The 22831-nt window shown below is 42.7% G+C and overlaps 1 protein-coding gene across 5 annotated transcripts in view; it reads right to left on the bottom strand.

The window, feature by feature from the left end:
- The window catches only part of PDE1C (phosphodiesterase 1C), a 398369-nt gene that overhangs the window by 18025 nt on the left and 357513 nt on the right, over nucleotides 1-22831 (bottom strand). For 3 of the 5 annotated variants that reach the window (XM_062179212.1, XM_062179213.1, XM_062179209.1), the window contains one exon: nucleotides 5248-5316. The exons of 1 other annotated variant lie outside the window; for it this stretch is intronic. In XM_062179212.1, the coding sequence (XP_062035196.1) occupies nucleotides 5248-5316 (69 nt within the window). Of the gene's footprint in view, nucleotides 1-5247; nucleotides 5317-12688; nucleotides 17952-22831 lie in introns of those variants that run through there. One more of the 5 variants, XM_062179210.1, reaches the window with a different exon arrangement.

Genomic DNA, 22831 nt, shown 5'->3' on the forward strand with positions numbered 1-22831 from the left:
GGAGAAACTTTAAAAGATGACGGAGCCAAGATGACTAACTTCAGTCACAGAAAAATACGAGAAAACGAAGGACCACGTTTGCAGCAGACTGAAAATTTTCAGTGGTGAAGGAACATGACGGATCGGTAGGTAGGAGAGTGAGGCATGCTGCCATCTGCCGTGCCGCCAGCCACTCCTGTAGCTACGTGACTGGCTCCCAATTAAGAAGTGCCATCTCGCCAGGGCAAGGGAGAACTTCTGAGTCCCCACAGGCTTCAAGTCTGACCAGGGAGCTGGTAAGGGTCTGGGAGACTACATTAATTGCTCCCCTCCCACTTCCATCTTCCTCCAAAGTGGCAGACTGAGTTGGCTGTGGTGGAGTTTCAGCTGAACTTCATTGACTTGGAACAGTAGGCAGTTCTGCTGCTGACAGAGGCTGCCAGGCACAGGACAGCTCACAGGGAAAAGAGCTGACCCCTTGTGCTCATGACTGTTGGGTCACAGAGCTGAGAGAGTTATGGGCTACAGCTGGGTTCCCACATATCCACCAGAGCTCCCTGCATACAGGGCACAGGTCTCGGTGAAGAGACCAACTGCAGAGTGGACTGGTGTCCTGGACAGTGCATGCACCTGGCTAAGTTGAGGTATGCTGGCACCATGAGCTCACTCTAAACTCTGAATTGCTGGTTCACTCTGGCACACAGAAGAGCTGGGACTGAACATACTGGCCAGCTCCAACATCCTCCCCTTCTGACTGTAGGCAGAAGTGCTCTACTTGCCCATCTTGGGTGTAGCTCTGGACCCTTGCCCCATCCAGAGCTCCCTGGCTTCACCCAGCACACCTGGAAATCAAGTATAAGCAGTAAGCACTCCACCAAGCCTCACGGGCACATTTCCAGGAATGAAGCCTTCAGTTAAAAACTCATCTTCCAGAAGAGATTTTGATCAGATTCCCCAGATTTGCGCTATCAATGTAGAAACACAAGAAACACGAACAAGGAAGGCAATGTGCCTCCCCAAAGGAACACACTGATATATTAACACTAGGTTGAGATTGATAAATACCTGAAGAATTCATAAACAATGATCATACCTTTACTTAAAACATTAAAAAGAAACAAGAATCTGTACCTGACATGGAAAATCCTGCAAAGAGATGCTGGGGCCAGGGGATGGCAGAAATACTGAAATACTAAAAATGAAGTATTCAATAAGCACAACTTAAAGGCAGTAGACACCCTTAATAGACTTGGAAAGGCAAAAGAAATATCCAATCTAGAAGATCTTCTGAAATATCTTAGACAAAAAAGACAGTGTTTTGGAATCTATAGGATACCATAAAAAAGCCAAGCCAAACTCCAAGTTGAAAGAAATAAAAACTAGGGAAGAAATGAACAAAATAGAAGTCAAACTATACAAATGATCAGTAAAGGGAAAAGCTGTCTTCCTGGAAGGGGTGTGGGAATTGAACCAAAATCAATAAAAACAACAGAAGAAATGTTACTGATAACACATACAAAGCATTGGTAAGCATTATTATAAACAGCTATATAAACTAGAAAACCTAGAAATTGATGGATTTCTAGACACATAATTCACTAAAACTGAGGCAAGAAAATAGAAAACCAAAATAAACCAATAATCCAGATAGAGATTAAATCAGCAAGAGTCTCCCAACAAAGAAAAGCCCAGGAATGGATGGCTTCACTGTTAATTCTTCCTTAAAAGTGTGGTAGAACTCAAGTTAAACTATTCAAACAATTTGTTTGGAAGGGTTCCCTCCCTTTATTATGAGGCCACCATTATGTTAATTCCAAAAGCAGAGAAAGATACAACCTAAAAATTGAGACTAGTATCCCTGATGAGCATAGAAGGAAAAATCCTCAACAAGATACTAGTAAATTGAATCCAACATTTAAAAGATAATTCACACAGGCCAAACAACATTTATTCCAGGGATGGTTCAACATAAGCAAATCAACGAACATGACTCAGATGGAAAGAAAGCACTTGATAAAAAGCAACATTCTTTTAGGATTAAAAAAAGAACACTGTGTATAGAAAGAACATACCTCAACATAATTACAGCAATATATGACAAACTCAGTCAGCATTATGTTGGATGGGGGAAAGCTAGAAGCATTTCCACTAACATCCAAAACCAGATTAAAAAAGGCCTATTCTTGCAACTATTATCCAATACAGTTCTAGAAACTAAGCAGAACCATTAGGCAAGAAAGGGATACCAATTTGAAAGGAGAAAGTCAAATTATCCCAGATGACATGATTCTTTATATAGCAGAACCAAAAGATTCCACTTAAGATTACTAGAACTTAGGATCTGACAAGGTTGCAGGATATACAAACAGCATTCTTAAATACCAACAATGCTCTGCCTGAGAAAGAAGTTAAAAGTGAGTCACATTCAGAATACCCACAAAAGTTAAATAACTTGGAAATAATTTAAGATGAATGTAATCAAGGATATAAAAGCTCTACAATGAAAATTACAAAACATTAAACACCAACATGGAAAAACTTTATATGTTGATGGACTAGAAGAACTAATATAGACATGTCCATACTATCCAAAGCCATTTGGACTCGATGTGATTCCAAGGACTTTCTATAAAAGACCTAAAAAACAAAAATCCTAAAATTCATATGGAAACACAAAAGGCCCCAAATAACCAAAGCAATCTTAAGCAATAAAAACAATGCTGGAGGCACCACAATACCAGATCTCAAGACATAGTACAGGGTTGTTAAAATCAAAAAGCCTGATATTGGCACAAAAATACATGTAGACAAATGGACTGGAGCAGAAACCCTAGGCATTAATCCACACATCTACAGCCAACTAATCTTTGACAAATGAGTTAAAGTCATCTCTTGTAGCAAGAATCTCTTCAACAACTGGTGTTGGGAAAATTGGATTTCCATACACAGAAATCTGAAACAAGACCCTTTCTTTACACCCCATACAAAAGTCAGCTCATAATGGATCAAGGATCTAAACTTAAGACCTGAAGGCATCAAAGTACTAGAGGAAAACATAGGGGAGATACTGTAAGACACTGGTCTAGGCAAAGACTACCTGGATAAAACCCCAGCAACACAGGTAATAAAAGCAGAAACCAACATGATTACATCAAGCTAATATGATTCTGTGTAGCAAAGGAAACAAAGAAGCAACTGGCACAATGGGAGAAAATATTTGCAACTGATACATCTGATCAGAGATGAATACCCAGAATACATAAGGAGACCACACTACACAATGACAACTCGGTTAACAAACAGGCAAAGGATATAAACTGGCATTTCTTTTTTCCAAAGGATTAACTAGAAATGGCTAACAGACATGTGGAAAAACTCAGGCTCACTAGCCATCAGGGAAATACAAATAAAAACCACAATGAGGTATTACCTCACCCCAGTTGGAATGCTTATCCAATAATCAAAATAACAAATGTTTGCAAGAATGTTGGGGGAGGTACCCCAATTTACTGGTGGGGAAAACATTGGTACAAGCATTATGGAATAATGGTATGGAGATCGTTCAGAAAACCAAAAGTCTCCCATATGACCCAGCTGTCCTTCTCTTGTTAACATATCCAATGAAAATGGCCTATGAAAGTTACCTGCACTCCCATGTTTATAGCAGCTCAATTCACAATAGCATATATATGGAATCAACCTAGATGGCCATCAAATGATCACTAGATAAAATGTGAATATGGCTGAGTAATATTCCATCATGTATAAAGAATAGAATCCTGACATTTGCAAAAAGATGAAACTGGAGACTATGCTAAATGAAATAAGCCAGACCCCAAGAGACAAATATCATGTTTTCTCTAATTTGTGTTAGCTTATATAGAACATAAAAAACGTGTCAACATCAGAAAATAGGGTTTTCTTAAGTGGTGCCTTACTTGGTTTATGTGTATCACATGGGTTAATGTCTTTTAGAAGTGTTTGGCATTAGCAAGAGTGAAATGAGGATACATACTAGAGGAATAACTCGATATTCTCTATGGAAATAACTTTGACCATAGTGTTCCAAAACCTAAGTGCATACATGTTCCTTGAGCCACTAATCGATAGGATAGAGTCTTGCAGATGGAATTGAGATTTCTAACTCCTTACAGATGCAAAAGACTGATATATTTTCATAAGTATTCTTACTTTATAAGCTATATAAATGGCAAGTTAGGAATGAATAATGTGTCAGAATCATAGACACTTTAGAGTAACCTGAAATGCTTAAGTTTTCTAGTACGTATTAGGTGGAAACCCCTATAGGTCACACGCTGCTTCCATAGTTCCCAGAAGGTTGGCTGTGATTACCTGCTGTGTGTCAGGATGAGGCTAAACTTACAAGCATTAATGGGGGGGGCGGGACTTCAGAAAGTTGATGGACATGCTCACAAATCTCCACACTAAATTTCATAAATCTCTTGAAGCCCCTTCATATTTCTGTTCTTTATTCCCCAAACATGAGAAACCAGAAGCCCTAAGAAGTTGAAGTATGTATTCACACAGCTTGAAAATGGAAAAGTTGGAATTTGAACCCTAGTTTCTGAGCACAGACTCGCCCTCCTTCCCTTGTACCAACTGCTCCTCAATGGCAAAAACAAGGGACTTCAAGAAAATCATAGAAAATGGAATAAAAATATAAGTTTAGGAGCAGGTGCCTAGCCTTGTGGTTAACATGCCCATGTTATACATCAAAGCACCTGGGTTAAATTCCTGGCTCCAGCTTCCTGTCATTGCAGACCCTGGGAGGCAGAGGTGTTGGCTCAAGGCAGTGGTTTCCTGCCACCCACATGAGAGACCTGGACTGTGTTCCTGGCTTCCAGCTTTGGCTCCAATGCAGCCCCAGACATTGCAGGCATTTGCGGAGTGAGTCATCAGGGAACCTCTACCTCTTGTCCCCTCAAATATTTTAAAGATGGTCATTTTAGTTAAAAGTATAGGCTTTTCATAATGCCTATTCATGAACTTTCTAGAGATTGCATATTTCTATAGCAAGTACATAAAAAAAGAGCAAGGTTCTACTCTTTGGGAGAGAATGTGTACCTCGACTGAAATATGTCCATTTCTGGTAGAACCTTTATAAACATGGATATCAGACCATGTTCTGGAATAGACTGGATAAGTATGGGGTCAAATTCTGCTTACCACTGCTACCCTCAACTCCTAAAAACCAATCCTTTCCAGTGTCTGGTTACTAAGACAATGATGGGATGTCTCTTTACCCACCTGGCAAGGTGAGACGACTTGTGGAGTTAGTGCTTGGGGCTGGTGAGCCATGAGAATGCCGCTTTATTCCTGTAAAGAGGGGAGAAAGGGTGAGGAAAAATAGGATCATAGACAGGTAGATGCTCATGTGAAATGTTACCAAGTGATCCAATGGTTTAGAAGAAGACCGGGTGAGGATGTGGGGATGGGGCATATTCTATGGTCCAGAAAAGCCAGGGACACTGTCATAACCTTTATGCTTACGGTCTGTGATTGGCAGGTGGGTATGTTGAATGCCAACACACCAAGTGGGGCTGTATCTTGGCTGTACCTTGGCATCAAAGCTTTCCAAATATGCAGTGCCTGGGTAATCTTCTGCCCTACCTAGGCACCCAGAGGAGCCTTGTCTGCACCCAGGTGGAGAGCTGGTAGCTGAAAGAGGGCACCCTCTGTATTCAGAGTAGAGGACTCGGGTTCTGTCTCCATCTTGTTCCTCTAAGATCTCATGTGCTACAGGGCCTCAAACACTGAGCTGGCTGGCTCAGTCTTGGATTCCCATCTACGATATGAGTGAAGATGCAATTCCATCAGTGTTCTGGTGAGGATTGAAGGAAGCAGGGCACTTCCTGGTACCTGGAAACCATGAGTGACTGCACCAATAACGAGATCTGGCTCTCCTAGCTGCTGGCAACAGAATTCCTAGTAGGAAGGGATTATCTTTGTATAAAGAGTTCAATTTTCATGAGGGAATGAAAAGGCAGACCCTAGGGTGGGATCAGTAAAGGGAGGGTAGAATAAAGGGAAGGCAGCATTCTTCTGTGAAAGAACATGTACTTCTGGGGCCAGCGCTGTGGTATAGTAGGTAAAGCTGCCACCTCCAGGGCTGGCATCCCATGTGGGTGCCGGTTCTAGTCCCAGCTGCCCCTCTTCTGATCAGCTCTCCACTACAGTCTGGGAAAGCAGTAGAAGATGGCCCAAGTCCTTGGGCCCCTGCACCTGCGTGGGAGACCTGGAAGAAGCTCCTGGCTTTGGATTGGCACAGCTCTGGTCATTGTGGCCAATTTGGGAGTGATCCAGCAGATAGACCTCTCTCTCTGCCTCTCTATGTAACTCTGACTTTCAAATAAATCTTTAAAAGAATGTACTTCTTACCCACAAATGTATGTATACCCACTACATGCAAACATGTACACATGTATATATGTGCATACTATATAACATGTATACATAAATGTATAGACACATAAAAATGCATATGTAACACATGTATATACACATGTGCTATATTCGCACATAGGTGTTTAGGAGAAGATAGTGTACATATAAGCATCATTCGCTCATCTGGCCAGCCAGAGTGGGGAGAAAGTCCCAGGAGCCCAAAGCCAGCCACGTGGTAGATGCTGCAGTGTGAGGTGGCAGGCAGAGTCCTAGCACAGCATATGCATGAGTCCTCTCAACCTCCCCACACTTCTACGAAAGCCTGCTTTGCACGCAAAGGCTGGTGGGAGTAGATCACCCTCTCATGGAGTAAACTGTCTGCCAGTACCATGGCTGGGCATGGGTAAGAAGATAATTCACAGGCTGGACAGCATCAGGGGAGCAGGCAAGTGGTGAGCATTGCTAGAACTGCTGTGAGAATGGGTGAAATACAATGGGGATGGGGCCAACGCTGTGGCTCACTTGGCTAATTCTCCGCCTGTAGCACCGGCAGCCCATATGGGCACCGGGTTCTAGTCTCGGTTGCTCCTCTTCCAGTCCAGCTCTCTGTTGTAGCCCGGGAGGGCAGTAGAGGATGGCCCAAGTGCTTGGGCCCCTGCACCCGCATGGAAGACCAGGAAGAAGTACCTGGCTCCTGGCTTCGGATCAGCACAGTGCGCCGGCCGCAGCGCGCCAGCTGTAACAGCCATTTGGGGAGTGAACCAACGGAAGGAAGACCTTTCTGTCTCTCTCTCACTGTCTGTAACTCTACCTGTCTAATAAAAAAAAATAATAAAGTATCAGTCCTGACATCCTGTGTTACCACTTCTATTGGCAATGGTAGGAATAGCATTAATAGCCATGGTAAGGACTGAAACCCAAATGTCTTGGACTTACACAAGTTTAACTTGCAAACAGTGAGGCTGGCTCTGAAAGGACTTCATTGCTGCATCTTCTTGGGTCTGATGGATCCCTGAATGTCAGAGTTAAGGGAACTTAAACCTGACTAACATTGGTTTAGAATCCCCTGAGAGCAAATCTTCCAGGGTCCTTCTGTGGACCCTGAAGCAGAACCTCCAGGCAATAGACCCAAAGCTTGTCTAATGACTAGCTGTCTAGGACACTTGGATGGGAAAGACTTAGCCAAAGTGGCTCCCGAGTTGGGGCTGCCTGACTGCACAACTCTAGCGAGTATCATTCACACTGTAGCCCTCACAGAGGGTGGCAGAAGCTTCTATGCAGCAAGCCAGCCCTGACCAGGAGCAGTATTGAGCTGTGAATCTGTGCCTCTGACCTCATGGTTCAGAGCTGTTCCAGCTTCAGAAAGGCCCAGGGCCCCTGTACCCACGTCTGCTCTGGAGTCAGCAGTGACTTGTGTGCGTCCTTCCAGGATGAGGCTTTCGACTTGTCTCGGAGGGTTTCTCAGTGGCACTGCTGTGACCCTTGTTGCACATAATTCCTTCTAGTAGGGGCTGCCTTGTGTGCTATAGGACATTTAACAGCCTCCCAGCTTTGGTCTGCTGGATGTCAGTAGCATCTTCCCGAACATGACAATGGAGATGTCCTCTGGATTGTGACAAACGACCTCCAAGGGTATAATGGTCCTCAGCTGAGAATTGCTGTCTTGGCATAGAGACATGACTTGGGTCTCCTACTCAGAGCAAGGACTCTTGTTACCATGAGCTAGGCCTGGTGAAATGTCCCTGTGTCGTCATCTGACACTAACACTCTGACAACAAGGACACTCCCATATTCAGGATTTGGAGATGGAGGTGTAATCTGTACCAAGTTGCCCAGTGCTGGGGAGGGGAGACGAGATGTAAGCCCGGACCTCATCTGAGTTTAAACCTGGAGAAACTTCTCCCCGTGACTCCTGCTGCTGCTTGACCAACCCAGTACCTGGGGTGCCTTCAAGTCTGTCTCCCAAGGATGAGAAAAATAGAGTATTTTAATAACAACAAAAGGCCTCGCCAAGCCCTAGAGAGCTGGCATTTCCAGGGGGGAGGCCCACAGACCTGGATATTCTGAGTTCCCCAGGTACTGCCCTCCTCAGACTAGGAAGCCCTGGTGAAGCAGAAATTGGGCACTCTGCCTTCCAGGGGTACTGTTGTGACCTGGAAAAAGCAAGCTTCGGTTGCCTATGAGTACTTCAGAGATGGCAAAGCACTCACGACAACAGGCTCTGTTATGAACTGTACAAAGCACTTATGACTACAGGCTGTTATGAACTGTACAGACAGCTCAGTGCTGCAGATTGTCTGACCAACTTCTCATGCCTTTTCTTATAAAACCTGTGATCTTCCAAGAGCCCACCTACAGCTCTGGTGATCCTTTGAGGGAGCTTTCCCTTCCTGGGGGTGCAGATACCTATGATGTAGGACCCCTGGGAGCCTTGGGACAGTGAGAAGGGAGAACTTCAAGGCCTCCTAGAAATGCCATTCTTGTCTCTGTAGCATTGATACATCGGGAACCTAGTGCAACCATCCCCACTTCTAACTATGAAGCAAACGGGTAGCTGGCAGTAATGCCTAAAATCAACCTGATGGACCTCTGGGAGGAAGGGGAGAGGAAGTTCTGAGTTCACCTGCTATTGGCTCCCAGTTCACTGGGATCCTTTCCCTGAAATGCTTTTCCGCTCCATAGCCAAATCACGTAGCACTGGCCCTTCACCTAGAGATGCTACTCCATGGGTTGGGGTATGGCCTGGGCATGGGATCTGCAGCCCTGAGGGAGAAGCACTGTAGGCAATGAGGAGCTGGCGAGAGATGTTCTTTCAGCTGTTGGGGGGAGAGCAGCCTTCTTTAATAACCAGTATACTTTATCTCCCTGAACAATGTGACTCTCACAGTGGCTTCTTTCCACTTTTCATTTTGGTTTCTGGGAAACTCGCATTCAATGCATGACTGGATTCTTGCAACTCCGGAGGCTGCCTTAGCATGTGTACATGTGTGCAAATGCTCAAAACAGTTTGCTGTGTCTACTGGCTCCCCTTTATACCTCTGGTCTTACTCTGCTTTCTTAATGAAAAGATCTAGAATCTGTCTTCAGAGCTCTGAAATACTTTATAAATGCAGTTAAAAATTAAACTACATCAGTGCTGACAACTGCATTTCATAAATTTTAACATTTCAGAACAAAGTATACATATTGAAAGTACTTTACAAAGTGAAATAATACTCATATTAGGAAGAAAGGGGTGGGTGAGTAGCTGATACATCATCTTTGGGAAGCAAGCACTGTAAGGGAAAATACTTTATCTTTGACCCACAGTGCGTGTTGATCTTTTATTTTTTTATTTATTTATTTATTTTTTTGACAGGCAGAGTGGACAGAGAGAGAGAGACATAGAGAAAGGTCTTCCTTTTGCCGTTGGTTCACCCTCCAATGGCCACCGCGGTAGCGCGCTGCGGCGGGTGCACCGCGCTGATCCGCGATGGCAGGAGCCAGGTGCTTCTCCTGGTCTCCCATGGGGTGCAGGGCCCAAGGACTTGGGCCATCCTCCACTGCACTCCCTGGCCACAGCAGAGAGCTGGCCTGGAAGAGGGGCAACCGGGACAGGATCGGTGCCCCGACCGGGACTAGAACCCGGTGTGCTGGCGCCGCAAGGCGGAGGATTAGCCTAGTGAGCCGCGGCGCCGGCTTTTTTTTTTTTTTAATCTTTTATTTTTTTTATTTTTTTTTATTTTTGACAGGCAGAGTGGACAGAGAGAGAGAGACAGAGAGAAACACAGTGCGTGTTGAAACTATAAACAACCCAACTGGGGACAGGGATGTGTGACTGGTATCTTGTGACAAGTGACTAGCTTCTTGGGTTATTTCAAACTAATGTCCTTGACTGGTTCAGCTGAAGGGTAATGAATCCAATTCATCTTCCGTGAGGGGAAGTGACACCCAGGCCTTCCCAGCCTTGGGAAAAACACACATCCCTATGCCTCAGGACATCTTGAGGTTATCGCAAAACCCCAGAGACTTGCAACTTACCCTCAATTAGTCATTTCCCTTCCACAGAATGGGATGAGCATGGCCAACTCAAGCTTGCTGGGAAAAGGGTGACTGAAGAGCCCCTGAGACCAAATATCACCATTATTAATGGTCTCACATACTAAAGCTGTTGCAACAGATTCCACAGCGAATAGGCAGAGATTAAACTGCATTAGGAGATTTTCTGTTGACCTATTCTACATTCTCCATCTCTTAGCATTTTGCAAGTACTTGCCTTTTATGATACCACACACCCCTCTGATCACTGTCGCTAAGCATCTCTGCCAACATACGCTTTGTGTTCCATGTAGGCTATGGCAGAGGGCAACATGTCACTGCCTGCTGCTCAGAGCAAATCAGGACATTTGCCCCTTTACAACCTTGAAGAGCGAGCACAATTCTGTGGTCTGTGTCTCGGGCAGTGGCTTAACCCACTGTGTCACGTGCCTGTCTTCAAACTATGCTGTCTTTCTATCTGAATATACTTTGGAATTGGTCATACAAATGAGGATCCCTCAAAGTTTCATAACTTTGACCCAGTAACTACATTTAGAAACTTATCCAATGTAGATATTCAGAAATTGGACAGAGATCCATTGTTATTAATAAACAGAAAAGATAGCAGCATATATCCTCATCCAGTAGTAGAGAGGTAGTTAAATTGTGCTGGAGCCATAGCAAAAGTCCCTAAGGAAATGCAACAAAATATTGGCAGTGATGGGATAGGGGGATAATTACAAGTGACTACTTCTCATTGTACTTTCTCTACTTTCCAAAATAAGTTCTATTTTCTATTTTAGAAATAACTTAGGAAATGTCTCTTGAGTGCAGCCACTCTGGAGGAACATCACACTTCCCGTTGTCAGGGTCCCTTGGCAGGAACAATACTGCAAGGTGGGGCCAGTACAGAGTGTAGTACTTGTGTGATTCTCATCACCCCTAGGGGGAATCTCTCAGCGAAAGGTTTGCAGGAGCTAGGCTAGATGCCACACAGAACCTAAACCACTTGTATCCCCACTAACAGGGCTGTGTGAGTGCCTATTCCCAAGGCAAATGCCTATGTTCATGGCTTGAGAGCAGGAAAATACTGACAAAACTAGCCCTTTCAAAAGGAGAAAGTGTGGAATTCAAAAGCCAGCTTCTTAAATCAAACACACGAAAGCAATGCTAAAGCCAGGAACACAGATTTTTCTAGACCTCCAAGGAACTTATAACCCAGCTACTTATTCCTCATAGTCAAAGACGACAGGAAAGTGCTACAACCATCCTCTGAGTACTCCTCAGTGCAGAGGAACTTGGTGTCTGGTACTGTATGGTGTTTGGCGGGGAACACAAAGAGGCAGATGGCTTAGATGGGACAGAACATGGACAAACAATGAAAAACACTAAATAAACAGACTTCTCATTTTTCAAGTTCCAACAAAGAGGTTAACTCATTGTTTATTTGGTAATCAAAAGATCACACAAGTATTCATTACTAGATGCTAGGGAGAAATTATACATTGAAGGACTGGTAGGCTCATTTGTGCAATGAAGATTTACAATAAACACATCTCTAACTTCTTGAGCAGCTTAGCACACTGTTCTACCTGAATCCACAGGACTTCAGTTTGCATTTGGAGATCTGATGCTATGGCATTTGAATAGGCTATTTTAATACTCAGCAGCATCATAGGGAACAGAATGCTTCCTGATAATAGATGGTCATTCTCTTCCCCTTCTGTACAAATGCAAATTGCACCTGCATTTTATCTGGCAGAAGATTTTACATCCTGGAGGTACATTCTACCACAGCTGTAAAATGAAGACAAGTCCAGGTTTTTTCTTAAGAGCATTCTCAGAACACACCAAGATCCCTTTTCCTTCTCTGGGTTGAGGTTTGGGGTTTTGAATCTGCTTGCCTCTTTTGATTCTTAACATTCTTGACATTCAGACACTTCCCATCAGCTGACCAGCAGCAAAATCTAAGGCTGAGGAAATGAGTGGGGTGTTGCATTAGCATATGACTTTGCCCTTATCAGCAGGTGGTCTATAGATACACAGCGAGAGCATAGCATCCTAAGGAGAAAAACCCTATGACAGCAAAAATTGCTCACGCTAAAGGAAGGTAATGACACCATTAGCCTCAAAGAGACCTACTTTGCCTTGGGTCATTGATCCCCTATATTCTTCCTTTCCCCAATCCATGTCCTCTGTTGCCTCCACTCTCACTCCTCACCCCCATCCCCAGCCCATTCATGGCATCCAATACTTCCTCAAGTGGATTACACTGCAACAAGCTTCCTTTGTTTTTCCTTTTTTTTTTGCTTCTCTGTGCTAAAATGATACTGCAAACAAAATGGCTTACCTGGACAGAAGCAAAAGAAGGGACTTGGGAAAGATCGAAAAGAATGGGAGAAGAGAAGCAGGGGAAGGCAAAGAAAAGGATGAGTATAGTTAAATCAGATAGGGTGGGTGCAGATCTGGCTGTACAATGGGTACAAGAGTGGCTAAAAATCTGAGCTCTACTAATGAAAGTAGCAAATATTTTTATTTTTAAAAATCTTACAGCATATAAAACTGTATAAAAATATCAGCAAGAAAAGGAAAAAAAATGTGTACTCTATAATTCTCTGTAGTATCAGCTACCAGACAATGCCTATGGCTGTGTTTACTATAAATTGATGTACATTGTTGTTATTTCTATGCGATCACATATATGGTTGTGCACAAATCCCTACCCGGAGATGGATCATGATGGAGAAGCAAAGATACTTCAGGAAGTACCAGTAGGGTAGGGCAATCTCCCTAAATCATCCCATACTCTTTAGGTTGTAATGGGCTTTTAGTTCCAATGAGCTACTATGCACCATAAATTGAAAAATGCTTCTATAGGTTTAGGAGTCAGTTCCATGAAGAACGCATGGATGGGACTTGAGTCACAGGGGACTTGATCAAAGCTGAGAGGGTGGGTTCTCTTGTTATCAACTCTGACCTGTCACAGCCAGCACTTAACCCTGGATGGAGCTAAGTCCACACATGGGATGCTGAGCAAGTATGCCCTGAATGAGCTCCTTACTTCCCCAGGTGACCAAGGCTGGGTCCAGGTTCCTTTCGAGAAGTCCATCATTGCTGCTGTTAATCCACTTCTGCTTGGCAACAGAAGCCAGAGCAAATCTGAACTTGTCTCAAATACGTCTGCTGATATTTTAAAGATTAAGTAGGATGGGAGTATTATTTAAGAAAATAAGAGGTTGAACTGGACATGTACAACCCTTTCAGTCCAGGTCTCCAATTGGACTTCCATCCCTGTAAATTCTTCTTGCTTGCTTTCCCTGAGGAGCAATTGTTTCTAGAAGTGACTGGTGAATGCCCAGATGCCTACTTCCCATTCTTCCAAACTCTGAGTCTAAGCTCACTTATCAGATTAACTGTCTGATGTTGATGGCTCTGGTGCCCTTCTAATTCTAGGATCACCTCCTCATCCATCAGTGTCCTTAATGAGGGCAAACCTCGAAGACACAGCCTTGGCAGGTGACGTGTCTCTTAGTTTCCAGGAGATGTCTCATAGGAATACTGTCACTGCACAAGTTTTATCAAGCTCATTTTCTAAGTAGTAAAGCCTTTAATCATAAATCACTGAAGTACAAGTATCATTTTACAAGTATCATTTTACACTCATTCACAAATAAGGACCAAGACAGAATCGTTGTGGCAACATCACTTTCTTGACTGTTGAACTTGGCCATAGCTGGGTGCCATCAGTCCTAAGGGTGGTAGGGCAGAACGGAGAACTGCTTCCTTAACTGCACCTAGAGGATTTCCTATCTGCTCCTATGGAGTTTTCATTTTTAAAACTTCAGCACAGCTTCTAATTCCAGAGGTGTTTCCTGTACCCTGATGTCACTCCTTTAGGCAGAGCGTTCTCAGGCAAATCCTGACTGGGTATGATTCTTTTTCTTAAGGTAGAGAATTCAGACTTCACTCTGACAAGTGTCCCCTAAGTTACCTGCAATTTCCCATCTCTTAAAAGCTCGTGTGGTGAGGGTATGACTGTACACAGCTAGAATATAAGCCTTGTCAAAAGTGATGTGCTTGGTATATGGGCGAAGCTGGACACGTTTTCAGGAACTGAACTTTTTATTCCTAGGTGGGTAGTGGCACTCCATTGAACAACTCTGCATGTGTTTCCAGAGGCTGGCTCTGTGCCAGGCACAGTGGTGGGCCAGTACTGCAACTCATGTCAGGCATATGGGCATTTAAAAATTAAGAGAACAAAGTTTCCAACTGGGGGGAAAAATGTTGGCCTGAATTCCCTAAATCTGCTTTGAGAAACAATATTGCATACATAGGTTTCCAACCTCAGAATCTTCCTTCTCTTGAGAAAGGTTCTGTGTGTTTTTTCTTGTTTCCCCATACTCCACAGGGAATGTTACAAAGTGATTTCTGTCATAGAAGTCTCTGCAGCTGTCAAGAAAACACTACATATCCTTATCTACTTAAGATCGTTCTACCTGCCTACATAATCTAGCTAAACAAAAGTGATCCAAGAGCATAGAAGACTTTTATTCCCAAAATGCAGATCATAAGACTGCTCTCCAGTGTCTTGTCTGTTCTCGTATCCTGTGACACATGGTTCTGAACTTCTCGCTTTCAGTTCCTAAAATCATGTATCCAGAAGGAACGTATAATGGCTTAAATTCTACAAGTGAAATGAACACGTCCATCAGGCAATTTGGCTTTTAGATGTCTAGATACTTTATTTAAATATGCTAGATCAATAATGGATCCTCCTTGATAGCCTTTAAAGGTCTCGATGAAATGGACAGTAGGGGAAAAGTCATAAAATTAGAATTTTATGGGTTAGAAATGAGTTTCTTGTCTGCCGCCATAATTACTTGGGCTCAGAACCTAAGAAAAGTTGGCAGGAATTAAAAAATGGGACAGAGGCTTCTGCAAGGCTACAACTTGACTATAGAGCTATTCGGTGATGCTGGGACCCAAACTCAAGGGCTGACTCCATTTGTCCCTTTTGAAGCATCTACGTATAAAAGAACCCATGGTTCAGCAGTAGTCGGGACTGTCCCAATACATGGGGCAATTCTTAAATCAGGTGTGGAAGCCCAAACTTTGTAAACCAGTGTAAAAAGCCCTCAGCGCAGTGGAATGATGTCTGTCCCATGTTGTTAGTCAACTGGAAGAAAGGTATTCCAAGAGAACAAAGACCACAGAAAAACAAGCTAGAGCTTTGGAAATATTCTTCTGGGCAATACTGACTCGAAATGATCACTTCACTGTTTTATTAGCTCCACCATCAATCCATAGCTCAATCACATTTTCTATTTGACTAAAAAAGTCAGGTCTATTTTTTTAACGTCTCTTGAAACACTTAAGGATTTACAACTTAGAATGGGTGACTGGGAGCTTTCACTTCTTGTCACCGAATGGTCTTGGCTGACTTCGAATACTGAATGGAATGCTCTTCCCATTCTTTTCCCACTAATTAATGACAGAAAGCAAAGGAGAGCTATTTCCATCTTTATTGGTACTAGGAAAAATGGCTATATTCCTGTTTCTTTTCAAAACACTTTTAGTGTTGCTGACAGATTATAAAATGGAAGCTGTAGAATCCATTCTGGCCAAAAAGCTCCTGCTACAAAAATACAGATTACAAATGAGGTAAAAGTTCTGTGCTTCAAGGTCAAGAACTGAATATACCTGGTTTCACTGATGTCTGAAAAGTGTTACTGAGACTGAAAAAAGCTTACTGATAATTGAACAGTTTTCAGACTGATGTCCATGGGTTGACTGCAGTTCATAGACATGTTTGATCGACCAGCACAGTGTATGTTTGAGTTGGTTGCCAGTATGTGAAAATCTAGAGGTGGTTTACATAAAATCCTAGGTATCTAGGATCCCCATCCCTATGGAGCATAAACCCAGCAGCTGACTACCAAGTGCCCCCTTTTGAAAGTACCCACTCACTCCAACTCTCGCCAGTTCTTCACAGTACTCGCTGCTTCTCTCTTCCTAACACTAAAGTCTGCTATGAATTGCCACCTCTCGTAACAGTGACATTACATGTCTCACTTTACTTATTTACTTGATGTGCTAGGCTCCTGGAGTCATTTGAATGTGTGACCAGATCTACTGTGGTCACTGGTAGGAAAGCAGAAAGGGCAACAGAAAACTGGTATTACAAGGCAAAGAATAAATCAGACAGAACAAATCTGCTCAATTATCAGTATGTTACTAGACATTCTATACAACAAAGTTCTTCAAATCTTTGGCGAACATTTCAGCAAGCCGAAAGGCCTTATAGATTCTGTAACTGTCTCTTCAAAAACATCAATATTTTAAAACATCTATTTTCTTTTTAATCTAGAAATTAAATCTGCAATGGGTAATTCACTTAAGACTACTGCCTTGCTCACTTCCTAGTATTAATCCCACTTCATAGCATCGTCACACAATTTGCTCTTGGGAAGAACCTGAAGACTCCTTAGTGACCCATAACCACTTGAAGAATCTTTTATCCAATCAAGCCGTTTAGACTCACAAAGTCACCGTATGCTTGCATACCACTGGATTTCACTTTTAATCCGATCTCACAGGTTGTGTCTCTATCCTCTTTCCACACCACACCTACTACTTTCCATTTGTGCTATCAATCAGCTCCTTCTGGTATTTTTAATGACTCATGAAACGAAATGAATTACTGGCATAGCTCCCTGGTACCAGTTCCATTAGCACATCCCTGAATAAAGAACGACAGTCGATCTACAAGTACCCAGTAGAAGAGGAATAGCCAGTGGTCAAAATTTCAGTAACCATTTAGCTATGAATACTACCCAAGGAAAACAATGGGGTTCTTGCCTGAACTGTATGATCATCAGCTGAAACATTCAGATTTATATTAATGCACAGGTAAAATAAGCATCAAGTAAAGAATTGTTTAAGGTCATATCCTCTTAAAAAAAAAAACAACACAGAATTTCATAGTATACAAATAGGAAAACACAGGAGCATGTCTAAATCTGGAAAGAAAGGGAAGAAAATGAATGATCCTGATTCAGGAAAAGAACCAGACATTAAAATCATCTTAGCTTTGATGAAGGCCAGTGTGGCTAAATCCATCATCAGTAGCCAGTGTAAAAATAACACTTAACGTAACGGCATTGACAGTAATAAAACGGCAGTTACTGTGTCGGTGGCTTTTCCAGGCCTCTCTCAGCACATCCAGGATGTCCATTCTCATCAGGCCAGACAGGTGCCTTGAAAGCCAGGCCACCAGCAAAGGATTTTCAGGAGGTCCCTTCACGGTGTATCTCTGTGCAAAAAATCTCAAGTTGTTTTGTTTGCTTAGGGGGAAATCCCCCAGAGTTCTAAAACCTCAAACCAACTCCCAGAGTCCTCCCCTGGGAGGAGATGCATGAGAGAAGGCCAAGTGTCGGGGGCTTGCTTTTGGTCTCTGTGGAAGAGGGAGAATGAAGAAGCTCAGCTAAAATGACGAGGGGCATTGGAAGCCTCTTTCTAGTGTGTATGAGGTCTGTTTTACTCTTCTGAATCTGAAAAAAAGAAAAAGAAAAAGAAAAGTGTCAATGCTGCCTTGCCCCCCCCCTTCCAATTCCACCCTTCAAGTCTGAGAAAATTTGGGGGAACAAAAAACGTGGGATCAAGTAAACATTTCAACCCTGATAGTGGCTGGCTGTCTCTTGCAGTTCAGCCCACAAAACTTCAGTGTAGAACTTTGAACACAGTTATGCATAATCTTTCCAGTGGCTCCAAATAAGATTATGAACACTTGGTAGTGCCACGTAGGTGTTAAACCACCTCACTTTGTAACTGAGATGACTGTGTCCCCAAATCTAATCGAATTGTTTCAGGGGTCAGTGGGGATGAAACAAACCAGATTCATGAAAACCTGACTATTTCCATACTAAAAGGAAGTATTGCTTCTGGGCTACCTGGCCTCGAAGCTTTCCAAAGGTACTCAAACAAAATATGTCCCAGCCAAAATCATTGTGCAGATGGTTAAATCGCCTGACCACTCCACTAGGACCAGAAATGAAAGGGATAGGAGAAGACAAAGATGGAAATGTGACTAAGCCAATGGAAATAGTTCTGGAAGTTTTTCACCTAGCATGCTCTACCCTGTGTTATCTTGGTCTTGGATAGAATGTGAAACTACTCCAGTTTGTTATTCTCATTAGTGTTGCACACTCTGCTACCTCTCAGGCTCTATCCTTTGTCCCCTCCCTTTGCCTTCCCCCCTCCCTGACTCCAAAGGGATAGGAGAACCTGGGTTAGACTTAACCTTGGGTTACACCATCATCTAACATGCGAGGAGTTACCTCACAACAATGAAAGTTTCTCATTGAGTTTTAAAGACTGATATTCTCCTCAAGACTTGGCTAAAATCAGGCAGAAAACTAGTTAGGAGAGCCCCTTCTGATCTACTGTAATGACCATCCTCAATTTTCAAAGGCTACTGATCCAGGCCTCCCACTGTTCCTCTATGGCTATTCTGGTCCCAATACCTTATTACACCTATCCTCCATTAGCACCTTCACCATCAGATAGAGAAAAGCCCTGACCAATCTCTTCACTGTCATACAGCCCTAAAAACTTGCACTTGGGGAAGGAGGTGAAACAAAACTGAGCCCTAGAAGTTCTCCATCAGTTCTGAGAGTCTGCGCAGTTCAGTCTACACAGGAGTTGCAGGACAGGACATCCTCCTTAGTGGCCTTGCCATTATCAACCTGAAGTCCTATGGAATGAGAATCTTCCAGATACTCATCGTGGTAGTGACTGCCCTTAGTGATGCCTCCAGGTCCTCAAATACAGATGCAGATCTGTTAAAATATGAGGCTGAACTTTGTTTTTCTGGCAACCCATTGGTTGGAAGGGAAGCTCAAGTGATAAGTAACAAGGACTATTGTTCGTTAATGCGTAACAGTCGACAAGGAGAGTAATGCACTTGCTGTCCTAGGAAGCCTGGCTTCAATTGCTGTACAGACTGCTGAGCCATAGACGGAAAGGGGTCCATTGAGAACAAAACTACTGAGAGTAGATCTTTCTCCCTTTCTAAGAACTGCTATTGGGTAAGACGATGGAGGCTGGAAGGATGGGTGGGTTTATGAACCCTCTGGTGTGGATCTCCAAATCGCTCTCCACTCCTGGGTAAAGAGATAGAGGCAAGGAGCTAGTCAAGGGGTGGAGAGACAGGGTAAGTAAAAGAAATGCGTGTTACTTATGCCTGTGTATGTTGTCATTAAGTACAACCAACAGCAAAATAACAAGAGGCACACATTCTAGATTTGTGACCCACTGATCACCTTTCCCAACAAAGGCTTTCTTAAAGCACCTGAATCCCCTGGGGCAGCTAAGTGATGCTAGGCTCCCTCCGGCATCTGAGGGATGGTGTGCCCCACCCCAGACTGCTGACTCCGGGCAGCGGGAACAGCTCAAAAGGTCGTTCATCTTTCTCCTACTTTTTGCATACAGTGCAATACCTGACACATGGCATATATGCTCAACAAATAGTTTTTTTTTTTAAATCAAAAGGAAGCAGATTGAATACACATGAAATGAGTAGGATAGATAAAAATATAGTAAAATAAGAAGTTTCCCTCCGTTTCTCCTAATTTTGACTTCCAAAGCAGGAGACAAAAGTTTTAAAGCCATAAAGAAGATGACTATTATGTTTTAATCAATGTCAAAATGACAAACTATCTTCCCTGTGAAGAAGCTTATGAATGGCTTACTGCAGGAATCAAATCCCAGAGGCTCAAATGCTGTGCACTTCTCTGCACTACATGTCCTACATTTGCTTTGTGTCTTAAGTCTTGTATTTGTTTCCAATTTAGAATTTAAACTGAAGTTGACTAAGCATCACTAAGACTACAAAGTCTATGAAAATGAGGACCATGAAGACAAAGTGTATGGGGCAACTCAGACACACAACTGTCTTTATGACTTCTTTGAAATCCACTGATTATAAAAGGTGGCTTTCTAGATTGCCACAAAGAGTAGTTCAATTAACTTAAAGAGTGACTTATTAACTGAAACAAATGACCCTGTCCAGTCCTAAGTGAATTCAAGAAAACGTCTAAGTTCCATTCCATTATTCCCCTCTAGAGTCAAGACTGACACTTCACAAGTGACTCAATCTGGAAGCACAATGCATGGGGCACGAAATCCCAGAAATGTATGTACTCTAAGCATAACAGACTGTTGGAGTAATGCCATCTAGAAATGGGAGATGCACTTAAGGCGGTCTGACCTTGCGTATTCCCATGCTTCCCATGTGACGCCTGCAGGTAAGCAGAGTTGCTGCAGGTGGATCTTAGAGAACTGTTTTAAGAGGCTTAGGGTTAACATGACTTGACTAAAAATGCATGTAGTCATCACAGTACTTATTCCTGAATCATAAATGGAGTGTCAGTGACTCAGCTCTCATTAGAATCTGGCACTGGGCCTCAGTTATTACACATTTTGTCTCATTTTTCTTGGGTTTGATTTGTTTTTTCTATGACTTAATCACCCAAACTCAAAGAAGTAACTGATTTGGCTAAGAATGGAGTTGGTATTCAAAACCAGAATTTCAAGTACTGGGAACTCTACCGCAGCTGCCTGCCAACATACTCAGCTTTCTATGAGAAAGTGATGCATTAAACAACTGAACAAATCGTAAGTTCTTTAATAGAAAAATAAGCAGAATAAACCTAGTGAAACCATATCCAATTGTAAATTTCAAGTAGCATTCAGACATACGAATGGATCCTGGTCTTGTTTAATAATACTAAAAATATTTACAGGGCCATCATTGTGGTGCCGTGGGCTGAGCCACCACTTGTGACACAGGCATCCCACATTGCAGTACAAGAGTCCCAGCTGATGCAGTTCCAATCTCGCTCCCTGTTGACGTTCCTGAGAAGGCAGAGAATGATGGCTCAATTACGTGGGCCTCTGCCACCCATGTGGGAAACTTGGATAGAGTTCCTGGCTATTTCTGGAGAATGAACCAGTGAATGGAACCTCTTTTTTTTCTCTCTCCACCTTTCAAATACACATTACAGGTCACTTTTTTATTCTAGGCAAAGATCATAGACTTCTGTACTAAGTACATGGCAGCTATTTTAAATTGCCATCTTTAATGCGTACATGGTTTCTCCTTGCCCTAAACAAGAGAATGTAATTACAGGATTACTTTGTATTTAATATCATAGCAATGCTACAGTTCTTAAAGCACTCTGCTAATCTCAGCATAGATAAATAAATAGACGAGATTTGTTTGAATAAAAATTGGGAAAATTTTGTGCTATTGTCCTACTAAAACTTGATACAAAGACTACGAACACTAGAAAGGTTGGTAGTTCTTAGGTTTGGCTCTGTCCTCTTTCTTGCCCTTTGCTTTTGATCTGTGACATCTGTGCTATCACTGAGAATAATGATGGCACTAACTTTTCTTGAATAAGTTTACAAAGAAAGGGCATAAAGCATATGAATAACTGTCTCTGCTTTTCTGTTCTACACTGCCCAAGATATCTTACTTCTAGTACTACTTCAAGAACCAATACACTAACACTATCAAGTGCCCGGGGCCTGGCCCATTGTCACGGGTAAGGAGACCATCGGCAACTCTGACAAGTGGGCAACCGTGACTCACAGAACAGGTGAGGGTATAGTTAAGCAGCCTGTCTCCATGCAAGAGTTCTGTTTTGGATCAGTCTGAATCTGTGAAGCCATGAAGAAGCCAAGGAAAGAGACTAAGAAAGGCGTTCCAACAAGAGAGGCTTGGCTTTCATCTTGACACATTCTGGTTGCTCCACGTGGGTTTCTGTCATCTTAATTAGTTCAGGAAAAGTGGCAAGAGCTTCAGAATGAAAAAGCATCATGTTTTCACTGTGGCCCCAAGGTGTAGGAAAAATGGCGCATACTGTGAGGTTCTAAACTTATGAAACGGACGTTGTCACTTATGGACCATGATGACCTTTGATGCAGAATGCTAAGAATAAATACACAGGAGGAATGTTTGAATACTTATGGGACATTTTTAACAACTCTTACAAGCATGGAGCTGTCCAGACAAGAAATGGCATGAACAATGTAGATAGTACTAGTCCTGGTTTTGGCACTTATTTCAACGTGAACTAAAGATCTAAATCTACGACCTGACACCATCAAATTACTAGAGAACATCTGAGAAAACCTGCAAGATATTGGCACAGGCAAAGACTTATTGGAAAAAACCGCACAGGCAGCCAAAGCCAAAATTAACAACTGGGATTGCATCAAATTGAGAAATTTCTGTACTGAAAAAGAAACAAAGTGAAGAAACAACTGACAGAATGGGAAAAATTACTTGCAAACTATGCAACTGATAAAGGATTAATAACCAGAATCTACAAAGAGATCAAGAAACTCCACAACAAAACAAACAACC

This window comes from Lepus europaeus, chromosome 20, assembly GCF_033115175.1.
Source record: "Lepus europaeus isolate LE1 chromosome 20, mLepTim1.pri, whole genome shotgun sequence".
NCBI classification, from domain to species: Eukaryota; Metazoa; Chordata; class Mammalia; order Lagomorpha; family Leporidae; genus Lepus; species Lepus europaeus.